Source organism: Scardinius erythrophthalmus (genome assembly GCF_964197995.2).
Source record: "Scardinius erythrophthalmus genome assembly, chromosome: 1".
Lineage (NCBI taxonomy): Eukaryota > Metazoa > Chordata > Actinopteri > Cypriniformes > Leuciscidae > Scardinius > Scardinius erythrophthalmus.
In genome coordinates this window covers 5,103,707-5,124,541 of record NC_138221.1, presented here as the reverse complement: position 1 = coordinate 5,124,541, position 20,835 = coordinate 5,103,707, and the positions used below count along the sequence as shown (strand labels likewise).

Genomic DNA, 20,835 nt, shown 5'->3' with positions numbered 1-20,835 from the left:
TCTCATATTTACACAACCACACACACTTTATACAGTTTGATTAAGCGACAGGCTCATTTCTGTATTGTTTTCAGGGATCACAGCGATACTTGTGCGTCTTTTCTGGCGTCTTCCTTCTGAAATAAACATTTAGTGCAGCAGCAGCGAGCATGAGGAGAATATGTTGAGTTCATTCAGACCTGAGCGATTTTGTGTTCGTTTGTGTGATTGTCTCGATGTTTGGAGTGAGAACTGTTACTGAATGTCAAAAGTTAAAGTTTGAGATCTGTGATGGGATCTCAAGTGTTGCTGTTGCCGTTTTCATGTTTACCTTTATTTCTTTGTCGACATTTATCTTTGGCAGATTACATTTACTTATTAAAATGAATGTGGACACTTTATATTGCCTCTGTATGAGTAATGAATGTGTGAAATATAAAATATATACATTGGAATATAGATAATTATTAAATTTGTCACAGGAAACATTACAGTTTCTTTATTTTTTAGATTTTTATGATTATTTATTTTTGTCAGTTTCTATATGAATATGTAACATGTTAATTACTTTATTGCAATACATAGTTATTATAAAGTCAAACTTTATAATAATAATAATAATATTTATAATTATTTATAATAATATACTAATAAAACAAAATAATTAAATATAACCTCTCTTTATGAACCTCTTCAGGCAAATAACTACAACACCATAATATCCGAATCTAAATATAGTTTATTATAAATTCGACCTATATTTAGATTCACATATTATGGTGTTGTAGTTATTTGCCTGAAGAGGTTCATAAAGAAAGGTTATTTAATTATTTTGTTTTATTATTGATGATTTATCTTACACTGTGAGATATATTTCAATATAGCAGTTTTATAGGCTTTTATCATGTATCCTGACTCAAATAATGTGTTTCTAACAGCAAACACTCAGAATAAAGTGAGATGATCTGCTGATGATCCTGAATGGCTTGTTGAATGAGTGTTGATAGTCTGAGGCTCATCAATATTAACAGATCTGCTGAAAACACTCTTTATTTCATGACAATAGTTCCTGTTTTCACCTCATTTATTATGCTGATGGCTTCAAATCTCCTACAAATTGACACTTAAAGCTCATTTCATTGGTGTCAGCAGACTGAGGGGATTTGTTGCCTACTATACGTAGCTTTATGAAATTCTAGTATGGTAGTCTCAGCAAAAGCATATAACAGAGGCATTTCTTTGTTCTGTAAGAAGGTACTGTCTCCTATTATCTCTATTATGAACACAGTATAAGGGTCCTCCAGGCTACAAATGTACATGTGGTAGGATAGCCAGAAACTGACCATATATATGGCCTTGTTATTTAATGTTTCTTATTCATGTATGATGTAAGGTATACACTATCTTATTGGTTAACTCGCTATAACTCCTCTCATATTCTTGCTGTATCTTCTGAGACAAAGATGCTAATACACTTGAGAGATACCCTTTCTCCCTCAGCGCTGGGTTTGGTATTGTTCATTCAATCTAACAGTAGCTTATGTTTATTTCTGTTTATGCTTTCAACTGTTTTTCTTACCATTATTTTTATTTGGAAGAATTTACATTATTATATTCTGATGTCCATGAGCATAAAAACAAACTTGTATATTTTTGATTTTGTCAGATCAACTCGCACTACAATCACATCATCAGTGAAGCACCTCCCACTGGAATTCATCATCAGTGAAGCTCCTCCCATTGTAATTCATCATCAGTGAAGCTCCGCCCACTGTAATCCTCCAATAAATGCTGTAAATTCCCATCAGCTACAAGTGAAGACGAGCATCAGAGCATCAGGAAGAGCTGAAATCTGCAAAGACTGAGTTTATTGAAGAGGACAGTGAGAACATGAGTGATCCAGAACCCTGCAGAATGAAACACACTGAAGATCCTGAAGAGCAAAGAGGTTGGTGTTTATTCTTCATTCATTCATGATGCTGAAGAACATTCATGTTAGAATCATTCAAGCACTTCATCACATTTAGATAAACAGTTCAACTATGACATGGCTGCAAAAGTTTATTTTTTAACAAATGGTCAGTAAAGGAAGTTTTTTTTGTGCATATTTTTACGAACATGTATAACAAATAATCATTCCAAAATATACAAATTTACAATCTACTCTATTTTACTGCAAACATTTGTGTTCTTTCTTGCAGTGAAATTAACTTGATCTTGTGTTTCTTGTGTTCCACTTTCACATGCATGTGAAGTCTATGGAAGAAGAAGTTTAGTGTGAACCGCCCTTAATTAAAACGCTTTAGTAGTTTCTAACATAATTAAATATCAATCTAAAAGTTGGTGTTAAAATATGTCAGTATTGTGTATTTTAATGTTCATATCATGTTAGATAATTATGTCATTGATCAAACATATTTAATAGTTCTTACTACAGAAACATGGGATTTGTGCCTATAATGTTTTAAAGAAAATAACTGGAAGATCAGTGTACCTCATTCAGGGAAAGTTTCAGGGACGTATAATTCATTTATAAAAATACATACATTATTGTATTATTTTATTGCAGTTGTCTGTTACATCTGGGATACAGGATACATCACTCCATATTTCTGTCTTTGAACTATTTTGATTATTTAGATTGGACAATGAGTTTTTCTTTCATGTCAGACCCAATGGAAGAGAGCAAAGAGAGTGAAGAACTGAGTGAAGTGAAGGAGGAGAGTGAAGAACTGAGTGAAGTGGAGGAGGAGAGTGAAGAACCGAGTGAAGTGAAGGAGGAGAGTGAAGAACTGAGTGAAGTGAAGGAGGAGAGTGAAGAACTGAGTGAAGTGAAGAACTGAGTGAAGTGAAGGAGGAGAGTGAAGAACTGAGTGAAGTGAAGGAGGAGAGAGAAGAACTGAGTGAAGTGAAGGAGGAGAGAGAAGAACTGAGTGAAGTGAAGGAGGAGACTGAAGAACTGAGTGAAGTGAAGGAGGAGAGAGAAGAACTGAGTGACGTGAAGGAGGAGAGAGAAGAACTGAGTGACGTGAAGGAGGAGAGAGAAGAACTGAGTGACGTGAAGGAGGAGAGAGAAGAACTGAGTGACGTGAAGGAGGAGAGAGAAGAACTGAGTGAAGAGAAGGAGGAGAGAGAAGAACTGAGTGACGTGAAGGAGGAGAGTGAAGAACTGAGTGAAGTGAAGGAGGAGAGAGAAGAACTGAGTGACGTGAAGGAGGAGAGAGAAGAACTGAGTGAAGTGAAGGAGGAGAGAGAAGAACTGAGAGAAGTGAAGGAGGAGACTGAAGAACTGAGTGAAGTGAAGGAGGAGAGTGAAGAACTGAGTGACGTGAAGGAGGAGAGAGAAGAACTGAGCGAAGAGAAGGAGGAGAGAGAAGAACTGAGTGACGTGAAGGAGGAGAGAGAAGAACTGAGTGAAGAGAAGGAGGAGAGAGAAGAACTGAGTGACGTGAAGGAGGAGAGAGAAGAACTGACTGACGTGAAGGAGGAGAGTGAAGAACTGAGTGAAGTGAAAGAGGAGAGTGAAGAACTGAGTGAAGTGAAGGAGGAGAGAGAAGAACTGAGTGAAGTGAAGGAGGAGACTGAAGAACTGAGAGAAGTGAAGGAGGAGAGTGAAGAACTGAGAGAAGTGAAGGAGGAATCTGAAGAACTGAGTGAAGTGAAGGAGGAGAGTGAAGAACTGAGTGAAGTGAAGGAGGAACGTCATGTCCAACCTGGAGAAAAACCTTTGAGTAGTTCAAAAACTAAACAGACATTTTTAAAGAAAAGAAGAGCCAAGAAATCTTTCACCTGCACTCAGTGTGGAAAGAGTTTCACATGCAAACATAATCTTGAGCGTCACATGAGAATTCACACCGGAGAGAAGCCGTTCTCATGTGATCAATGTTGGAAGAGTTTCAGTCGATCATCATCCCTTTATGTTCACATGAGGATCCACACCGGAGAGAAGCCGTTCACATGTGATCAATGTGGTAAAACATTTCTTAGTGCATCAAACCTAAAGACACACCTGACAGTTCATACGAAGGAGAAGCCACATTCATGTTCTGTGTGTGGAAAGAGTTTTTCATTGCTGCAAAATGTACATATACATGAGAAAACTCACACTGGTGTGAGAGAGTACATGTGCTTTGAGTGTGAGAAGACTTTTATTACAGCGGACAATTTAAAACTGCATCAGAGAATTCACACTGGAGAAAAACCTTACAAGTGTTCACACTGTGACAAGAGATTCAGTCTTTCATCATCTCTGAAAACACATGAGAGGATCCACACTGGAGAAAAACCTTACAAGTGTTCACACTGTGATAAGAGATTTAGTGTCGTGAGCTTAGAGCTAAGGGCTGGACATTAGCCTGGACATTTGAAGCCGGCGAAAGATGGCATTTCCATCTTTCTATCTTTTTTTTCAAACGAATCAATCGTTCTTTCTTTCTCTCTTACTAATCTATCTATCTATCTATCTATCTATCTATCTATCTATCTATCTATCTATCTATCTTCAAACTGTTTCTATCTGTCTTCAAAGTTTATCTATCTATATATCTATCCTTATTACATGGCTTGGCTGAATTCCAATGTAGAATGCGGTCTGTTATTTCTTTATAATGTGCGAAGTATAACAGACCGTTGCCATGAAAAGCAGCGCGTTGCTATGGACGCGGAACGGACTATTTTCGTTAGCGGAAGCAATACAATCGTTTTAAAATCAATAAACTCCCTTTTGAATAAATAATTTGTGTCAAATTATTTATTTATTTTGTAGGTAGCCATGTAATAAGCGGGATAATGTATAGTGAGCCAGTTGTTATAGTGAATAACAACCCCTTCAGGCTGATTCAAGATCCCTCCGCTTCGCGTCGGGATCCCGTTCAGCCTGTCGGGGGTTGTTATTCACTATAACAACCGGCTCACTATACATTATCCCTTACTTAATAACTAATCAATCTTTCTTTCTTTTTTACTAATCTCTTTCTTTCTTTCTTTCTTTCTTTCTTTCTTTCTTTCTTTCTTTCTTTCTTATCTTTATTTCTAACTAATCCATCTTTCTTTGTCTTTCTAACTAATCTATTTTTCTTTCTACTAATCTATCTATCTATCTTTCTTTCTTTCTTTCTTTCTTTCTTTCTTTCTTTCTTTCTTTCTAACTAATCCTTCTTTCTTTCTAACTAATCCATCTTTCTTTCTAACTAATCCATCTTTCTTTCTTACTAATCCATCTTTCTATCTTTCTAACTAATCTATCTTTCTTTCTTTCTAATATATCTTTCTTTGCTATCTAATCCATCTTTCTTTCTTTCTAATCTATCTTTCTTTCTTTCTTTCTTTCTTACTAATCCATCTTTCTTACTTTCTTTCTTTCTTTCTTTCTTTCTTTCTTTCTTTCTTTCTTTCTTTCTTTCTTTCTGTCTTTCTTTCTTTCTACCTAATCCATCTTTCTTTCTTTCTTTCTTTCTTTCTTTCTTTCTTTCTTTCTTACTTTCTTTCTTTCTTTCTTTCTTTCTTTCTTCCTAATCCATCTTTCTTTCTTTCTTTCTTTCTTTCTTTCTTTCTTTCTTTCTTACTAATCCATCTTTCTTTCTTTCTAATCTATCTTTCTTTCTTTCTGTGTGCTTGTATTATAAATATATAAATTGATTAAAATCAATGGTTATATACATTTATTCTTTGAAATGTGGGGTTTTATTTGTAAAAGTGGAGATAGAACCTTATAATTCCAAACAGAATCAGAGCTCTCAGAATTATAAGGTTCTATCTCCATTTGGGCCATCTTAAAAAATCCCATTTCCAAATGTGCCAGGATTTTGATATTCTATCCTCAAAGTACCTGTAGGGTGATGGTCTTGTTGAGCTATAATACTACATAACAGTTTTGCCAGCTGGGATGTAAAAACTTTGATGCTCAATATCTCAGAACTACCCTAAACGGAGATAGAACCTTATAATTCTAAGCTCACGGTGTGTCATCATCTCTGAAGACACATGAGAGGATCCACACTGAAGAAAAACCTCACAAGTGTTCACACTGTGACAAGAGATTCAGTCGGTCAGCACATCTGAGATCACATGAGAGGATCCACAGCAGAGAGAATTTGCACACGTGTGATCAGTGCGGAAATAGTTTCTCAATGAAAACTCACCTGAAGCGACACATGAAGATCCATGCAGTGGAGAAACCACATCAACACAGTGTGTGATCACGGTGAGTAGTTTATCTTTATGTGCTGAGAAACAAAACCTGGAATCTTGAAGTTAGTTTGACTTGTGTGCTTTTCCTGCATCAGCTTCACCATTAAAGCAACACTAAGGAAGATTTTTTACCTTAAAATAATGTTTCCAAAATCATTTCAGTGGTTCATCAAGTCGTAACAGGGTGAAAGGCACTTATGCCTCTGCTTTGTGGTCCTTTATCTGCTATAACCACGCTATGTAAGATTGCCAGATCGGGTCGCGTTTCTGAGGTTCTAATGAGACAATACCGCTTCCAACCTGTAGGGCGACCGCAGGGGAAAAGTTCCATAGTGTTACTTTAAGGGTTATGCTTTATTTTTCATGTGCATTTAGTCCATAGAAAATTTATTTACTGCTATAAATTGACACGTTTGGTAGATGTTTTCACACAGTGACCCTCATTTACAAATGAGCGTACTACAGAAAATTGGGCGCACGGTTTCCATGCAAAAAATTGGCATTTATTTATCAATATGGACGTGAGCAGTGGCTATGTTTAAATCTCACATCAGGTCTGAGATTGTGTTATCGTTATGAGAACACCAGGCATAAGATTTACACTGAACAAAATTATTAACTCAACACTTTTGTTTTTGCCCCCATTTTTCATGAGCTGAAAGTGAAAACTCTAAAATGTGCAGTTTTACTGGTCTGGGGGGTCCGAAAACCAGTCAGTATCTGTAAGCACCATTTTCCTCACGAAGTGCAACACATCTCTTTCGCATAGAGTTGATCAGGTTGTTGATAATGGCCTGTGGAATGTTGGTCCGCTCCTCTTCAATGGCTGTGTGAAGTTGCTGGATATTGGCAGGACCTGGAACATGCTGTCATATATGCCGATCCAGAGCATCCCAAACATGCTCAATGGCAGACGTGTCTGGTGAGAATGCTGGCCATGCAAGAACTGGGATGTTTTCAGCTTCCAGGAATTGTGTGCAGATACTTGCAACATGGGGCGGTGCATTATCATGCTGCAACATGAGGTGATGGTCGTGGATGAATGGCACAACAATGGGCCTCAGGATCTCATCACAGTATCTCTGTGCATCAATAAAATGCAACTGTGTTCGTTGTCCATAACCTGCCCATACCATAACCCCACCACCACCATGGGCCACTCGATCCACAACGTTGACATCAGCAAACTGCTCACCCACATGACGCCATACACACTGTCTGCCATCTGCCCTGTACAGTGAAAACAATGTTACACATGGTCTACGGTTGTGAGGCCGGTTGGATGTACTGCCAATTTCTCTGAAACGCTTTTGGAGACAGCTTACGGTAGAGAAATGAACATTCAATTCACGGGCAACAGCTCTGGTGGACATTCCTGCAGTCAGTATGCCAATTGCACGCTCCCTCAAAACTTGTGACATCTGTGGCAATGTGCTGTGTGATAAAACCGCACATTTTAGAGTGGCCTTGTATTGTGCCCAGCCTAAGGCACACCTGTGCAATAATCATGCCGTCTAATCAGCATCTTGATATGCCACATCTGTGAGGTGGATGGATTATCTCGACAAAGGAGAAAGCCGCGAGAGAGAGAGAGAGAGAGAGAGAGAGAGAGAGAGAGAGAGAAGACTTCGGCTGGATTGGGGGTTGTAAGCCTTGGTTGCACCGGGAGTCTGTTGAATTGCAGTTTTATTGTGGAAATGAGCACGAGTGAAACCTTATCATTTGTTGGTGAATATACGAGTGTGGGAATTGTTTCTGCTGTTCACTCGCAGTCACAGCTGTTCATTCCTCTCCCCACCTGAGTCCAGTGAAGCGCCTGCTAAAGCTGTGAGTTATACGTGCCCTCCACTCTCTGTCTGAGTCCAGTGAAGAGCCTGCTAAAGCTGTGAGTTATACGTGCCCTCCACTCTCTGTCTGAGTCCAGTGAAGAACCTGCTAAAGCTGTGAGTTATACGTACCCTCCACTCTCTGTCTGAGTCCAGTGAAGAGCCTGCTAAAGCTGTGAGTTATACGTGCCCTACACTCTCTGTCTGAGTCCAGTGAAGAGCCTGCTAAAGCTGTGAGTTATACGTGCCCTACACTCTCTGTCTGAGTCCAGTGAAGAGCCTGCTAATGCTGTGAGTTATACGTATCCTCCACTCTCTGTCTGAGTCCAGTGAAGAGCCTGCTAAAGCTGTAAGTTATATGTACCCTCTACTCTCTATCTGAGTCCAGTGAAGAACCTGCTAAAGCTGTGAGTTAAACGTGCCCTCTACTCTCTGTCTGAGTCCAGTGAAGAGCCTGCTAAAGCTGTGAGTTATACGTGCCCTCCACTCTCTGTCTGAGTCCAGTGAAGAACCTGCTAAAGCTGTGAGTTATACGTGCCCTACACTCTCTGTCTGAGTCCAGTGAAGAGCCTGCTAAAGCTGTGAGTTATACGTGCCCTACACTCTCTGTCTGAGTCCAGTGAAGAACCTGCTAAAGCTGTGAGTTATACGTGCCCTACACTCTCTGTCTGAGTCCAGTGAAGAGCCTGCTAAAGCTGTGAGTTATACGTGCCCTACACTCTCTGTCTGAGTCCAGTGAAGAGCCTGCTAAAGCTGTAAGTTATATGTACCCTCTACTCTCTATCTGAGTCCAGTGAAGAACCTGCTAAAGCTGTGAGTTAAACGTGCCCTCTACTCTCTGTCTGAGTCCAGTGAAGAGCCTGCTAAAGCTGTGAGTTATACGTGCCCTCCACTCTCTGTCTGAGTCCAGTGAAGAACCTGCTAAAGCTGTGAGTTATACGTGCCCTACACTCTCTGTCTGAGTCCAGTGAAGAACCTGCTAAAGCTGTGAGTTATACGTACCCTCCATTCTCTGTCTGAGTCCAGTGAAGAGCCTGCTAAAGCTGTGAGTTATACATACCCTACACTCTCTGTCTGAGTCCAGTGAAGAGCCTGCTAAAGCTGTGAGTTATACGTGCCCTACACTCTCTGTCTGAGTCCAGTGAAGAGCCTGCTAAAGCTGTAAGTTATATGTACCATCTACTCTCTATCTGAGTCCAGTGAAGAACCTGCTAAAGCTGTGAGTTAAACGTGCCCTCTACTCTCTGTCTGAGTCCAGTGAAGAGCCTGCTAAAGCTGTGAGTTATACGTGCCCTCCACTCTCTGTCTGAGTCCAGTGAAGAACCTGCTAAAGCTGTGAGTTATACGTGCCCTACACTCTCTGTCTGAGTCCAGTGAAGAACCTGCTAAAGCTGTGAGTTATACGTACCCTCCATTCTCTGTCTGAGTCCAGTGAAGAGCCTGCTAAAGCTGTGAGTTATACGTACCCTACACTCTCTGTCTGAGTCCAGTGAAGAACCTGCTAAAGCTGTGAGTTATACGTACCCTCCATTCTCTGTCTGAGTCCAGTGAAGAGCCTGCTAAAGCTGTGAGTTATACGTGCCCTACACTCTCTGTCTGAGTCCAGTGAAGAGCCTGCTAAAGCTGTGAGTTATACGTGCCCTACACTCTCTGTCTGAGTCCAGTGAAGAGCCTGCTAAAGCTGTAAGTTATATGTACCCTCTACTCTCTATCTGAGTCCAGTGAAGAACCTGCTAAAGCTGTGAGTTAAACGTGCCCTCTACTCTCTGTCTGAGTCCAGTGAAGAGCCTGCTAAAGCTGTGAGTTATACGTGCCCTCCACTCTCTGTCTGAGTCCAGTGAAGAACCTGCTAAAGCTGTGAGTTATACGTACCCTCCACTCTCTGTCTGAGTCCAGTGAAGAACCTGCTAAAGTTGTGAGTTATACGTACCCTCCATTCTCTGTCTGAGTCCAGTGAAGAGCCTGCTAAAGCTGTGAGTTATACGTACCCTACACTCTCTGTCTGAGTCCAGTGAAGAGCCTGCTAAAGCTGTGAGTTATACGTGCCCTACACTCTCTGTCTGAGTCCAGTGAAGAGCCTGCTAAAGCTGTAAGTTATATGTACCCTCTACTCTCTATCTGAGTCCAGTGAAGAGCCTGCTAAAGCTGTGAGTTAAACGTACCCTCTACTCTCTATCTGAGTCCAGTAAAGAGCCTGCTAAAGCTGTGAGTTAAACGTGCCCTCTACTCTCTGTCTGAGTCCAGTGAAGAGCCTGCTAAAGCTGTGAGTTATACGTGCCCTCCACTCTCTGTCTGAGTCCAGTGAAGAACCTGCTAAAGCTGTGAGTTATACGTACCCTCCATTCTCTGTCTGAGTCCAGTGAAGAACCTGCTTCCCGAAAAAGAGAATGCTGAAGAGACTTTAGACTGTTTTTATTATTTAATAAAGAACATTTATTTTTAATTCTCTGCCTCCTTCGTGTCCTCGGTCAGCTCCTCAGGGGTGGTACGTAAGAGAGGGGTGGGCAGCCCGCTGGCGCTCGCCCCGGCCTGTGACAGGCCAATCAGCTTGTGTCGTGTAGGAAACTATGTGATTTCTTACAGATCATATATCAAGCCTGCGTCATCTAGAGTTTCATGACTAAACTAGTGATTTATAACACAAATCATCTTCATGACATTAAAATAGATCATGATCGTGCTCAGCAGTTATTGACCAGATTTGATGTGATTAAAATGACTATTATACTCAGTGATCTTGACTTTGAGCTTCACTTTTCATTTCACGTTTGTCTCTCATTTGAAATCTCACATGATTTAATGTTTCTTTTAGATGTGATGGACGTGAACAAGAAAGGAAAAACAGAAGCCAATAAATCTGTCTCCTAACCTCAGTGTAAAAAACACTTCACATGTAAATCAAGTCTGAAGATTCACGTGAGAGTTCACACTGGGAAGAAGCGGCTCAGGGAATCACATCTTCTCATTCTGAAGAAAGACCATTTAACTGTGATCAATGCAGTAAACTGTTTCATTGGGCATCAGTCCTGAAGAAACACCAACATGACGATTCACACAAAGAAGAAGATTCATTTGTAATATTACAGCAGAAAAGACACAGCGGTGTGTGTTTCAGTGCTGGAAGTCCATTACTACAGATGATGAACTTAAAGACCACCAGAAATTTCACACTGGAAAACACCTTTGAAGTTCAGAGAGCTGAATAAGAGGCTATAACACTTTTGAGAGAGAAATTAATCTGATATTAATTTTTAAATCGTTCTTCGTTGTTTTTCATCAGAACTTCTAGTTTATCTTCCACTTCTACTCTTCCATGCAAATACAACATAAAATTGTAATTTTTCGTTATTAGTCACTTTCCTTTGTAGTATTAAGTAAGATTGATATTTTACTCTTGTATATCTCTGTGTTAATAAATTCATCTTTATTGCAAACTGTGTCATTCTTGTGTTGATAATCAGATGCTCTACAAGCTCGCCAGAATCTCACTAAAGATGAATCAGTTGATGAATCTCACTCATCAGATGATGAACTTCCTATAATTTATATAATTCTAATTCTTTCAACAATCTTCCATGATTGTTCTTTATTGTCAAGGTGAAATTTCTCAGTTGGTGCCCCGTAATATAGGAAGGATGTGACCAAAAACTCAATATTAATATTAATATTAATAATTAAGACCATAAATCACTTCACTAATAAGTTATATTTCACTGCACACATGACTGACATTGATTGAGATGCTGTCTGTCTACATTATTAACAGTTTCATATCCAGTATCATCTATACATTTCAAAGAGTTTGTTCTAGTCAGTTTGAAGTTCATTCACATCATGAGGCTTCATGAAGTCAGAACAATCACTATGAACTTTAAACAAAACCAGACCCAGCTCCAGCTTTGAGATGTAGGGTGGGCCAAGTGAAACTCCTAGTTTTAACATTATTTTTTACTCGTAACAAAACTTTATTTATAACAAAAAAGGAAGGTCTTGATATTTGCAGGGCTCAACACAAATGAGCTTTTCTACAGGTTCATTCTGGTTCAGATTTTTACTTGCCCTGCAATAATCTTAACTGGACCCATCACAAAAAAACAAACAAAAAAAGTATTTTAATGAAGTTCCTAAACGCAAGTTAGGGAGGAGTGAGCCCATCTAATCTAATTCAATCAACAGCCAGAGTATATAAGCAGCCGCTTACCTCTCTCTAGCATCAGCTGTTCCAGTATCCCTCCACTTCCCCAAACTCCACCTTCATCTCAGGTACCTTGCCCTTCAATTATCATATCCTACATTTAGCCACTGGGGGGTATATCAGAGCTCGAGTTGAAGCTGCTTCCTCGAGCCTCTCTTCAGTAGACAGCAAGCCAAATAAGTTTAACCTAATATCTGAAAGATTTTATGGGCAAACAAACTCGTTAAATAAATATAAAGACAAGTAAACAGTGCAAGTAAAAAGACCAAAGATCAGGTCTGGGGCCCCTGGGCTTGAGTTTATGTTCGGGCCCTACATATGTTCGGGCCCTACATATGCTGTGAATGACCTTAACTAGAACATCATTATAGAGTAGCACAACATACACAACAATTAAAATATAACCTATTCGAGGCTCCTAGAACAATTAAAGGAGAACTCCGGTCAATTTTAACATTGAGCTCATTTATTTGTACATTTGGAGTGCTGTCAATACAGAGAACAACGACAAAAATCGGTGTTGCCTACACCGAGTTATTCTATTTTTAAAATTTGCACCCTGTTGACTTCAATGGGGCAATGTTTAAACCTGCTTTTAGCCTCTTTACATCCTTGAAGTGTCGTTACAAGTGCACCGCCAATGTGTGTGATTCCTTAAGCGTGAACACGGGTCAATCTGACTGCAGTAGATGTGAAAGATATTAATAAAAATGAAGTTAATTCAGCCAGCGCTCATACCTCTGTTTACATCCTGTTTCCGTTAGAAGTCCACAGTAGTCGATTGCCGAGTTCATGCGCGCGATCATAGGTAACTAAGCAACAGTGGAGACTCAGACTGTCAGCTGTCAGCCCAGCGGATGACGGCGCTGTGTGGTGTTCTGAGAATATCAGATCAGATGGATGGATTTTGTAGTTAGTTTAGAGGAATATGAGAAAATGGTTCTATGATCGCGCGCATGAACTCGGCAATCGACTACTGTGATCTAGCAGCGATGCAACAATGTAGGCAGTCATGGTCACACTGTCACCAACTCCACCCTTAAAAAAAAAAAAAAAAAAAAAGATTTAGAAGAACAGTCCATTGTTCCAGTGCATTAAGAAACATGTATTGCACCTTCATGTCGATGTGGTGCAGAGTTCCCTGCTGCATGAAACAGCCGTCTGAACCTTGCTTGCTGATCAACCAATCCTTTGCACTCTGCAGGACATGTGGATCAATGAAGACAAATTGCCTCGCTAGACCAAAAGACCTCATGACAAAGGCGGTCAACCTGGTTGTGAAAAAGGTTGACAAACTAAACAAACTGTTTGTGCCACGACAGATTATACAAAACAGTAGAACAGAGCAAAACTCACCATGTATTCGATTCATCATTACCAAATGTGCTGTATGAACCATCGTCATGTCTGTAGTTCAGTTGTCTTTGGTATCCTGATTGGATCATACAGCACATGTAAGTGATAGTCCAATGGGAAGAGCAGGACAAAGCGTCCTTGAAATTGAGTCTCCTACATATATAAAGTGGATTTGGTCATCCATACCGCTCTGAAGGAAGCCTGTGGCGGTCTCTCGGATGGCTGCGGTGAGTTGCCCTGTGACCTTCAGGTACAGCAGGATGTAAATATTGGGAGCAAGTATGATCATATTCTGTTCTCCACAGCCATACGGCATCTTTAATAACCTATCCAGGTTCTTCAGTGCACGACCCATTATGTCCCCTACAAGAGGTCAAGCATAAAACCCACATCAGAAACAGTTATTCTACCAAACTTCACATGTCAGTTTCTACTCAATGAAATGTAGTACCAAGGACTGAAACAGAGCATCTGGCTGATCCCTGAACCACATTTTTTGGAAATGTCAGAGTCACGTCTTCAGAAAGAATGTTTCCTGCAGACAAGAGAAGGGATCAGCATTTTAGTGCTAAGCTAATGTTTGGCTATACATGGAGAACGTATTTGAGACTCATTGAGTGCAAACAAACCCTTTGGACACAGTAACCAACTCTGGGTGTTTGTCCTTTCAACTCCTTCAGGCTATAAAAGCAATAAAACACCACATCAGTAAAGCAGCATGATCTCCATGATCAGACTCCAGAAGGCAGGTTAACTCACCAGAACAAGTAGACTTCGAGTGACTACGTCGATGCGTCCTCTCGTCGGCACAGTCACGACTTCAGTGCCACATCGAGACCAGGATGCTTCAGCTGAAGCACTGACGGTCACATTGACAGTTCCTGCAGTGACAGACAGGAAGTGAGCAACACCCTTAATATACACTTAATTTAGAGATGATCCAAAACTGACCAAGAACAGAAGCTGTGAGAACCCATTTGAAGGTTCTTCTCCCATTGGCACAAAGACAGGACACATACGGTTCAGTAAATGTTTTAAGAGTGAAGGCCGTGGATGAAGCTGGAGTTACTTTAACCTGCCAATGAAACGGAAAACATGGAGCAAAGACACAGGACCTTCTCTATACAGATGAATTATAAAAGAAAAAACATGGCAGACCATGATGCAATTGGACAGATAGCTGAAGACTGTGGCCTTCAGATCAAAAGACTCCCCACGGACGATGGAGTACGGCAGGGAGAGCTCCAGGAAGAAGGGCTGGAAGACCGTCAGCAGAGCAGGAGGAGCCAGACCGAAACCTTTTGAGGACAGACAGAACGCCTCAGTCTCCCATGTGGTGATGGTGTCAGGAACAGTGAGGGGAACTCGTGTGGATCCAGTGTTTCTGAAAGACAGGAGAAAAATAAGGGGATCAAAGGAGAAAAATAAGGGGATCCAGGAGAAAAACTGGGTAAGTAGCTTTAGAAGGAATTACTAACCCCACTTGAACAAGCTGCCAGAGCCATGTTTCTGGAAAGTAAGTCCTGACAGTCACTTCAAAAGAGGAAGTGTCAAGTCCAGCACTTTCTGGTTCTAAAAGAGCCACTTCTGCTGCTGGATGAGGTACTCCCTCTGCTGGAAAAGCCAGTTCCTCAAGATCCACTGAAAGACAAGCAATTTTACACCAAACTGTCTTAGTATCTGCAGAATAAACAGGTTCATACTGTTACGGCCCCTCTTATTGCATTTATGGAAATTATTAAAACACCCAACACCACACAATGTTGATACACAAGGAGTACCCTTACAAAAAATAAGTTTAAAGTGTGCTATTAGTATACTTTTAAAATAAAAAAAAGATTTATATATACACACACTGTCTACTTTTGATGTATTTCTGAGAAATACAAGTATACTTGACTTATACTGACATTATATTTGATAATATATTATATACTTTATAGTCCAAGTATATTTGGCCTATACTTGTTGATCGAGATATACTAAAGTATTCTAGGCTTTTACTTGTGTTTATCATTTTGATTGAGTAGCTTAAATGCTTTAAAACCTATTACACAAGATGTTCATGTTTTTATAGCATCAAGCTTTCGGGTGGAATAGCTTAGAAAACTGGATCTTGTACACAGTGATAACCCTTACAAAAAATAAGTTACTTCAAGTTTTCTATTAGCATACTGATTTTCAACTAAAAAAAGAGGGTATAGTTTGTCTACATTTTATATACACAAGTATATTTGAGTATATAAAATGTAGACACTTCACTTATACTGAGAGAAGAGTATATTTGGCCTGTATGTGTACTCAATATTTTGATTATAAAAATATATAGCTCTTGCTCTTGCTCTATCCATATCGAACGCGATTGGCTGTTCAGTGTCGACGTCACTCTTTTATGTGCACGCGCGCGTGGAGTAATCATAGCTTGAAGATCAAAGCCTGTTACCCCGAGTTTGTTCAGCTACTATCATGGTACAGGCCCCTGGTGTTTATGGCCATGTAAATAAATATAGCATGTGTTATACATAAAGATTAATCAGTGTTTTGGCAAATGATGTGGGTATGTTCAAATGTACTTTTACAACAATTGTTTAGATCACGTAAAACTGCGCCGAGTTATTATCACAACAATGAATTCGACAAATACAGTAACATCTATAATAACCAATTTAGTATTAAACCTTACTTTTCTTGCGGTTAATTCATTTTCATTAAAATAAGTGTGATGAGGTTCAAGAGTCAGGAAGGAAGAAGACAGGGGTCGGCGTGACTGGGACTCGTACTTTATTAAGATAAAACAAAACAAACGAAAGTCATGCACAATGCGCATTCACCGTGGACACCGCGACGGCACAAAACAGTTCAAAAATGAGAGCTCGGATCCACTGGTTTTTTCTCTGTGTCCAATTTTCTCTCCAGTCTCCCGTACGAGTTCTCAGTCTCTCTCTCTCTCTCTAAAAATAGGACTTTACCTCATCCATGAACATGATTTTTTGATTCCCGTCTGACTGATTTACATCCACGGTGGAGTTGAAAACGACAGTTCCCATCATTCCACGCTCCTTCACATCGTCATCAAGCCGTTGTTGTTGTTTAGAATGTAGCGTCCTCTTGCGGCAGAAAATCTTGCATATTGTACCTTTAAATACAGGATGTGCTCTATCATCTTAATTGTGTAATCAGTGTTGTGTAATTCAGTACTAACTAATTAATTAATTACTGTAATTTAATTACTTTTTATTCTAAAAGTAAAATAAGGAATTACTCTTTAAAAATAGTACAGTAATCTTGTTACACTGTTGAAGATGCAATTAGTAGCTTTTAGTAGAATAAAGTAAAAGTTGCGTGAATACAGTCTTCTGTAGAAGTATTTTTATTTCAGTGTTTTTTCTTTAGTAAGGAAATTATTCTTACTATTTTGTGCTTCACTTGAAAAAGTTCCTTTCACCTTTAGTAACTGGAGTCACTTCAGTTCTAAAATAATAATAATAATGGAAGGCTACTATAGTAAAGCTGAATCTGCGTGGCCCTGATTGGCTGCGGGGGTGTCCTGTACGGGCGTGCTTTGGATGCCGATGACGTCACCGCTCGCTCGCGCCGTCTCTTCCGTCATTGTGTTTCAGCGTCGAGTCTTCTGAGGTGAGGAGAGCAGTTCACGGTATTTCTCATATTTACACAACCATCACACACACTTTATAGAGTTTGATTAAGCGACAGGCTCATTTCTGTATTGTTTTCATCGATCACAGCGATACTTGTGCGTCTTTTCTGGCGTCCTCCTTCTGAAATAAACATTTAGTGCAGCAGCAGCGAGCATGAGGAGAATATGTTGAGTTCATTCAGACCTGAGCGATGTTGTGTTCGTTTGTGTGATTGTTTCGATGTTTGGAGTGAGAACTGTTACTGAATGTCGAGTTAAAGTTTGAGATCTGTGAGGGGAATCGATCTCAAGTGTTTCTGTTGCCGTTTTCATGTTTACCTTTATTTCTTTGTCGACATTTATCTTTGGCAGATTACATTCACTTATTAAAATTGATGTAGACACTTTATATTGTCCCTGTATGAGTAATGAACGTGGGAAATATCAAATCTATACATGCATGGGAATATATTAATTAAGTTTGAGACACGAAACGTTACATTTTCTTGAATTTTTAGTTGTATGATCATTGTCAGTTTCTGTACATATGTAACATGTTAATGATGGAATTACTTTATTGCAATTAATAGTTATTATAATAAAGTCGAACTATACTTAGATTCACATATTATGTGTTGTAGTTATTTGTCTGAAGAGGTTCATAAAGAGAGGTTATATAATTATTTTGTTTTATTATTGATGATTTATGTTATATTTTGAGATATATTTCAATAGAGCAGTTTTACAGGCTTTTGTCATGTAGCTATCCTGACTCAAATAATGTGTTTCTAACAGCAAACACTCAGAATAAAGTGAGATGATCTGCAGATGACCCTGAATGGCTTGTTGAATGAGTGTTGATAGTCTGAGGCTCATCAATATTAACAGATCTGCTGAAAACACTCTTTATTTCATGACAATAGTTCCTGTTTTCTCCTCATTTATTATGCTGATGTCTTCAGATCCCCTGTAAATTGACACTTAAAGCTCATTTCATTGGTGTCAGCAGACTGGGGGGATTTGTTGGGATTTTATGTAGCTTTTATTTCTGTTTTTATGATTTTGTTCTGTTTTTCTAACCATTATTTATATTTGGAAGAATTAAAATTATTTATATCATTTTCTATATGTCTAGATACCTGTATTGTAATGAAGAAGCAGAATAATGTTAGGGTGCTTTCACATCTGTAGTTCGGTTCATTTGGTCCGGACCAAGGGAGAAAAATTATACTTTGTGGCATTTTCAGGCGTTTTGGTTTCTTTTCACACCACACTTATCGCTCTGGTCCAGATCAGTTAAAGGAGAAGTTCACTTTTAAAATGAAAATTCTATCATATACTCACCCTCATGTTGTTTCAAACCTGTATGAATTTCTTTCTTATGCTGAACACAAAGGAAGATATTTAGAAGAATAACAGTAACCAGACAGTTTTTGGGTCCCAATGACTTCCATAGTAGGAAAAAAATATACTATGGAAGTCAATGGGACCCAAAAACTGTCTGGTTACTGATATTCTTCTAAATATCTTCCTTTGTGTTCAGCATAAGAAAGAAATTCATACAGGTTTGAAACAACATGAGGGTGAGTATATGATGACAGAATTTTCATTTTAAAAGTGAACTTCTCCTTTAAGTAGCATAACTGCACTTTGTTTGGTCAGAATTAACGTGCGGGAAAATCCATCAGATAACACGCCGCTGTTTACTATGGAGAGACGACTGCGTGGGCTGATTGTATCCTTGGTCATATTTTATTATATAGTTTGTCTACACCACTTTAGACAAACAATAATATTTGAGAATGAAGCGAGGATGTGGCTGTTAATAATTTCTATCAGGCTCCGCACCTCCTCACAACTCCAAGTTTGTCTGTGAGTGCAAACTGTCAACAAACATTTCTCCTCATCCCATAATCACAGCGCAGCTGACTATGGCAACTGGTTTAGTCCAAAAATACGCATTTCTTTGGCAGTTGGTTGTGTTCGAGGTCGGATCACATTCTCGCCACGAACAAACCGCTCCAGAGATCGTTTCTAAGCGTACCGAGACCACCTCTTCGAGCAGGTCTCGGTACGCTTGTTTTGTCTGCTTTTGGTGCGCACCCGAGTGCGATTGTCGCATTCACACCTGCCCAAACGAACCGCACCCATGGGGAAAACGAACTCTAGTGCGATTCAACCGAACTAAATGAGGCAGGTGTGAAAGCACCCTTAGGATTAGCAATAAAAATAATTAATGAATTGGCATCAGTTACTGTACGAATAATAGATAGACAGACATAAATGCTTAGAAGTGTCATTTATTATAAAAAAAAACTCAGTGATTTATATTTTTGATTTTGGCAGATCAGCTCCTCCCACTGTAATCACATCATCAGTGAAGCTCCTCCCACTGTAATCACATCGTCAGTGAAGATCCTCCCACTGTAATTCATCATCAGTGAAGCTCCTCCCACTGCCGTCACATCATCAGTGAAGCTCCTCCCACAGTAATTCTCCAATAAATGCTGTAAATTCCCATCAGCTACAAGTGAAGACGAGCATCAGGAAGAGCTGAAATCTGCAAAGACTGAGTTTATTAAAGAGGACAGTGAGAACATGAGTGATCCAGAACCCTGCAGAATGAAACACACTGAAGATCCTGAAGAACAAAGAGGTTGGTGTTTATTCTCCATTCATTCATGATGCTGAAGAACATTCATGTTAGAAACATTCAAGCACTTCATCACATTTAGATAAACAGTTCAACTATGAAACGGTACAGAATGTTCTGGGTTTTCTTCAACAAATGGTCAGTAAAGGGAGGTTTGAGACATTTTTATATTGATTGTCAACATCAGATCAGGCTAAATACTGTTTTAACTGTTTTATTTTACATTTATTTTATATCTGGTTCCCAGCAGCGGCTCGCCCATAGAGGGCGCTGGGGCGCCGACCTCCCTGCCAGTTTTTTATTTTTATTTAATTTTTATTTAATAATAAGAAGTTTTTAATAATCTCTCATTTTGAAAAATAATCTGTGTTAATGACATGCTATTAATGGTTTTACTTTAGAATGTGTTTAGAACTCTCCAGAGTGATATTTGCATTCACTTCATGTTGGTGTAGTAGTAGCCAATAGGCTGTCTTCCCTGGGCACCAGTTCGCTCAGCCCTACAGTGCTGGAATTTAAGCCAATGGTTCCCCTGTTGCTACGCAAAAAAGTTTATGTTTTACCAATCATCGTCGTCGAATTTTATGGTTTGGGGGCCCTGAAAATATCGCCCGAAGTACCAAGATTAGAGCAGTGCACGTGCTGCCTGCACCACGGGACATTTACCTCAGAGGAGTGCGAGTGCAGTATGGCAGCGCCGGCGACGTCGAGTAGCATTAGTTGAGTAAAGTTGCCAATAAATTCACAGATTCAAACTCCCCGGAACTAACTCGTGAGCTAAACGTTGTTACTACACAAATAACACCTCTTTTTAATCGTAGTAATGTAGACAAGCAGCTACAACCTAATTTTCCTCAAAACGAGCTTTCCCTCGCACTGGACAAAATACATTGATCTCTATGCGCAGACGGCTGAGAGACAGATCCTAAGGGACCGTCTGCAAAGTGCAGGAATAGTCAGTAAACACCAAGTTACTGATAAAGTTGTATTTGTCAAATAT

The 20,835-nt window shown here is 39.5% G+C and overlaps 2 protein-coding genes and 1 long non-coding RNA gene across 8 annotated transcripts in view; 2 read left to right on the top strand and 1 right to left on the bottom strand.

The window, feature by feature from the left end:
• The window catches only part of LOC308703298 (uncharacterized protein), a 320,767-nt gene that overhangs the window by 260,264 nt on the left and 39,668 nt on the right, over window positions 1–20,835 (bottom strand). The window lies entirely within an intron of this gene.
• On the top strand, window positions 7,983–10,026 carry LOC308687657. Of its 5 annotated transcripts, none has more exons than XR_014029774.1 (5): window positions 7,983–8,053; window positions 8,093–8,285; window positions 9,427–9,561; window positions 9,833–9,909; window positions 9,949–10,026. It is a non-coding gene; the product is annotated as an uncharacterized lncRNA (long non-coding RNA). The 5 variants fall into 5 exon arrangements; XR_014029777.1 differs by having other exon boundaries at window positions 8,093–8,169; window positions 8,209–8,285; window positions 9,833–10,020; XR_014029776.1 differs by having other exon boundaries at window positions 8,093–8,169; window positions 9,833–10,020.
• Window positions 17,078–20,835, top strand: part of LOC308703324 (uncharacterized protein) — a 40,041-nt gene continuing 36,283 nt past the window's right edge. The window contains exons 1-2 of one of the 2 annotated variants that reach the window (XR_014031700.1): window positions 17,078–17,181; window positions 19,529–19,838. Coding sequence is in view for 1 of the 2 variants with exons in the window: in XM_081386715.1 (XP_081242841.1) it covers window positions 19,781–19,838 (58 nt within the window). In the remaining variant the exon portion in view is untranslated. Of the gene's footprint in view, window positions 17,182–19,528; window positions 19,839–20,835 lie in introns of those variants that run through there. The other variant, XM_081386715.1, reaches the window with a different exon arrangement.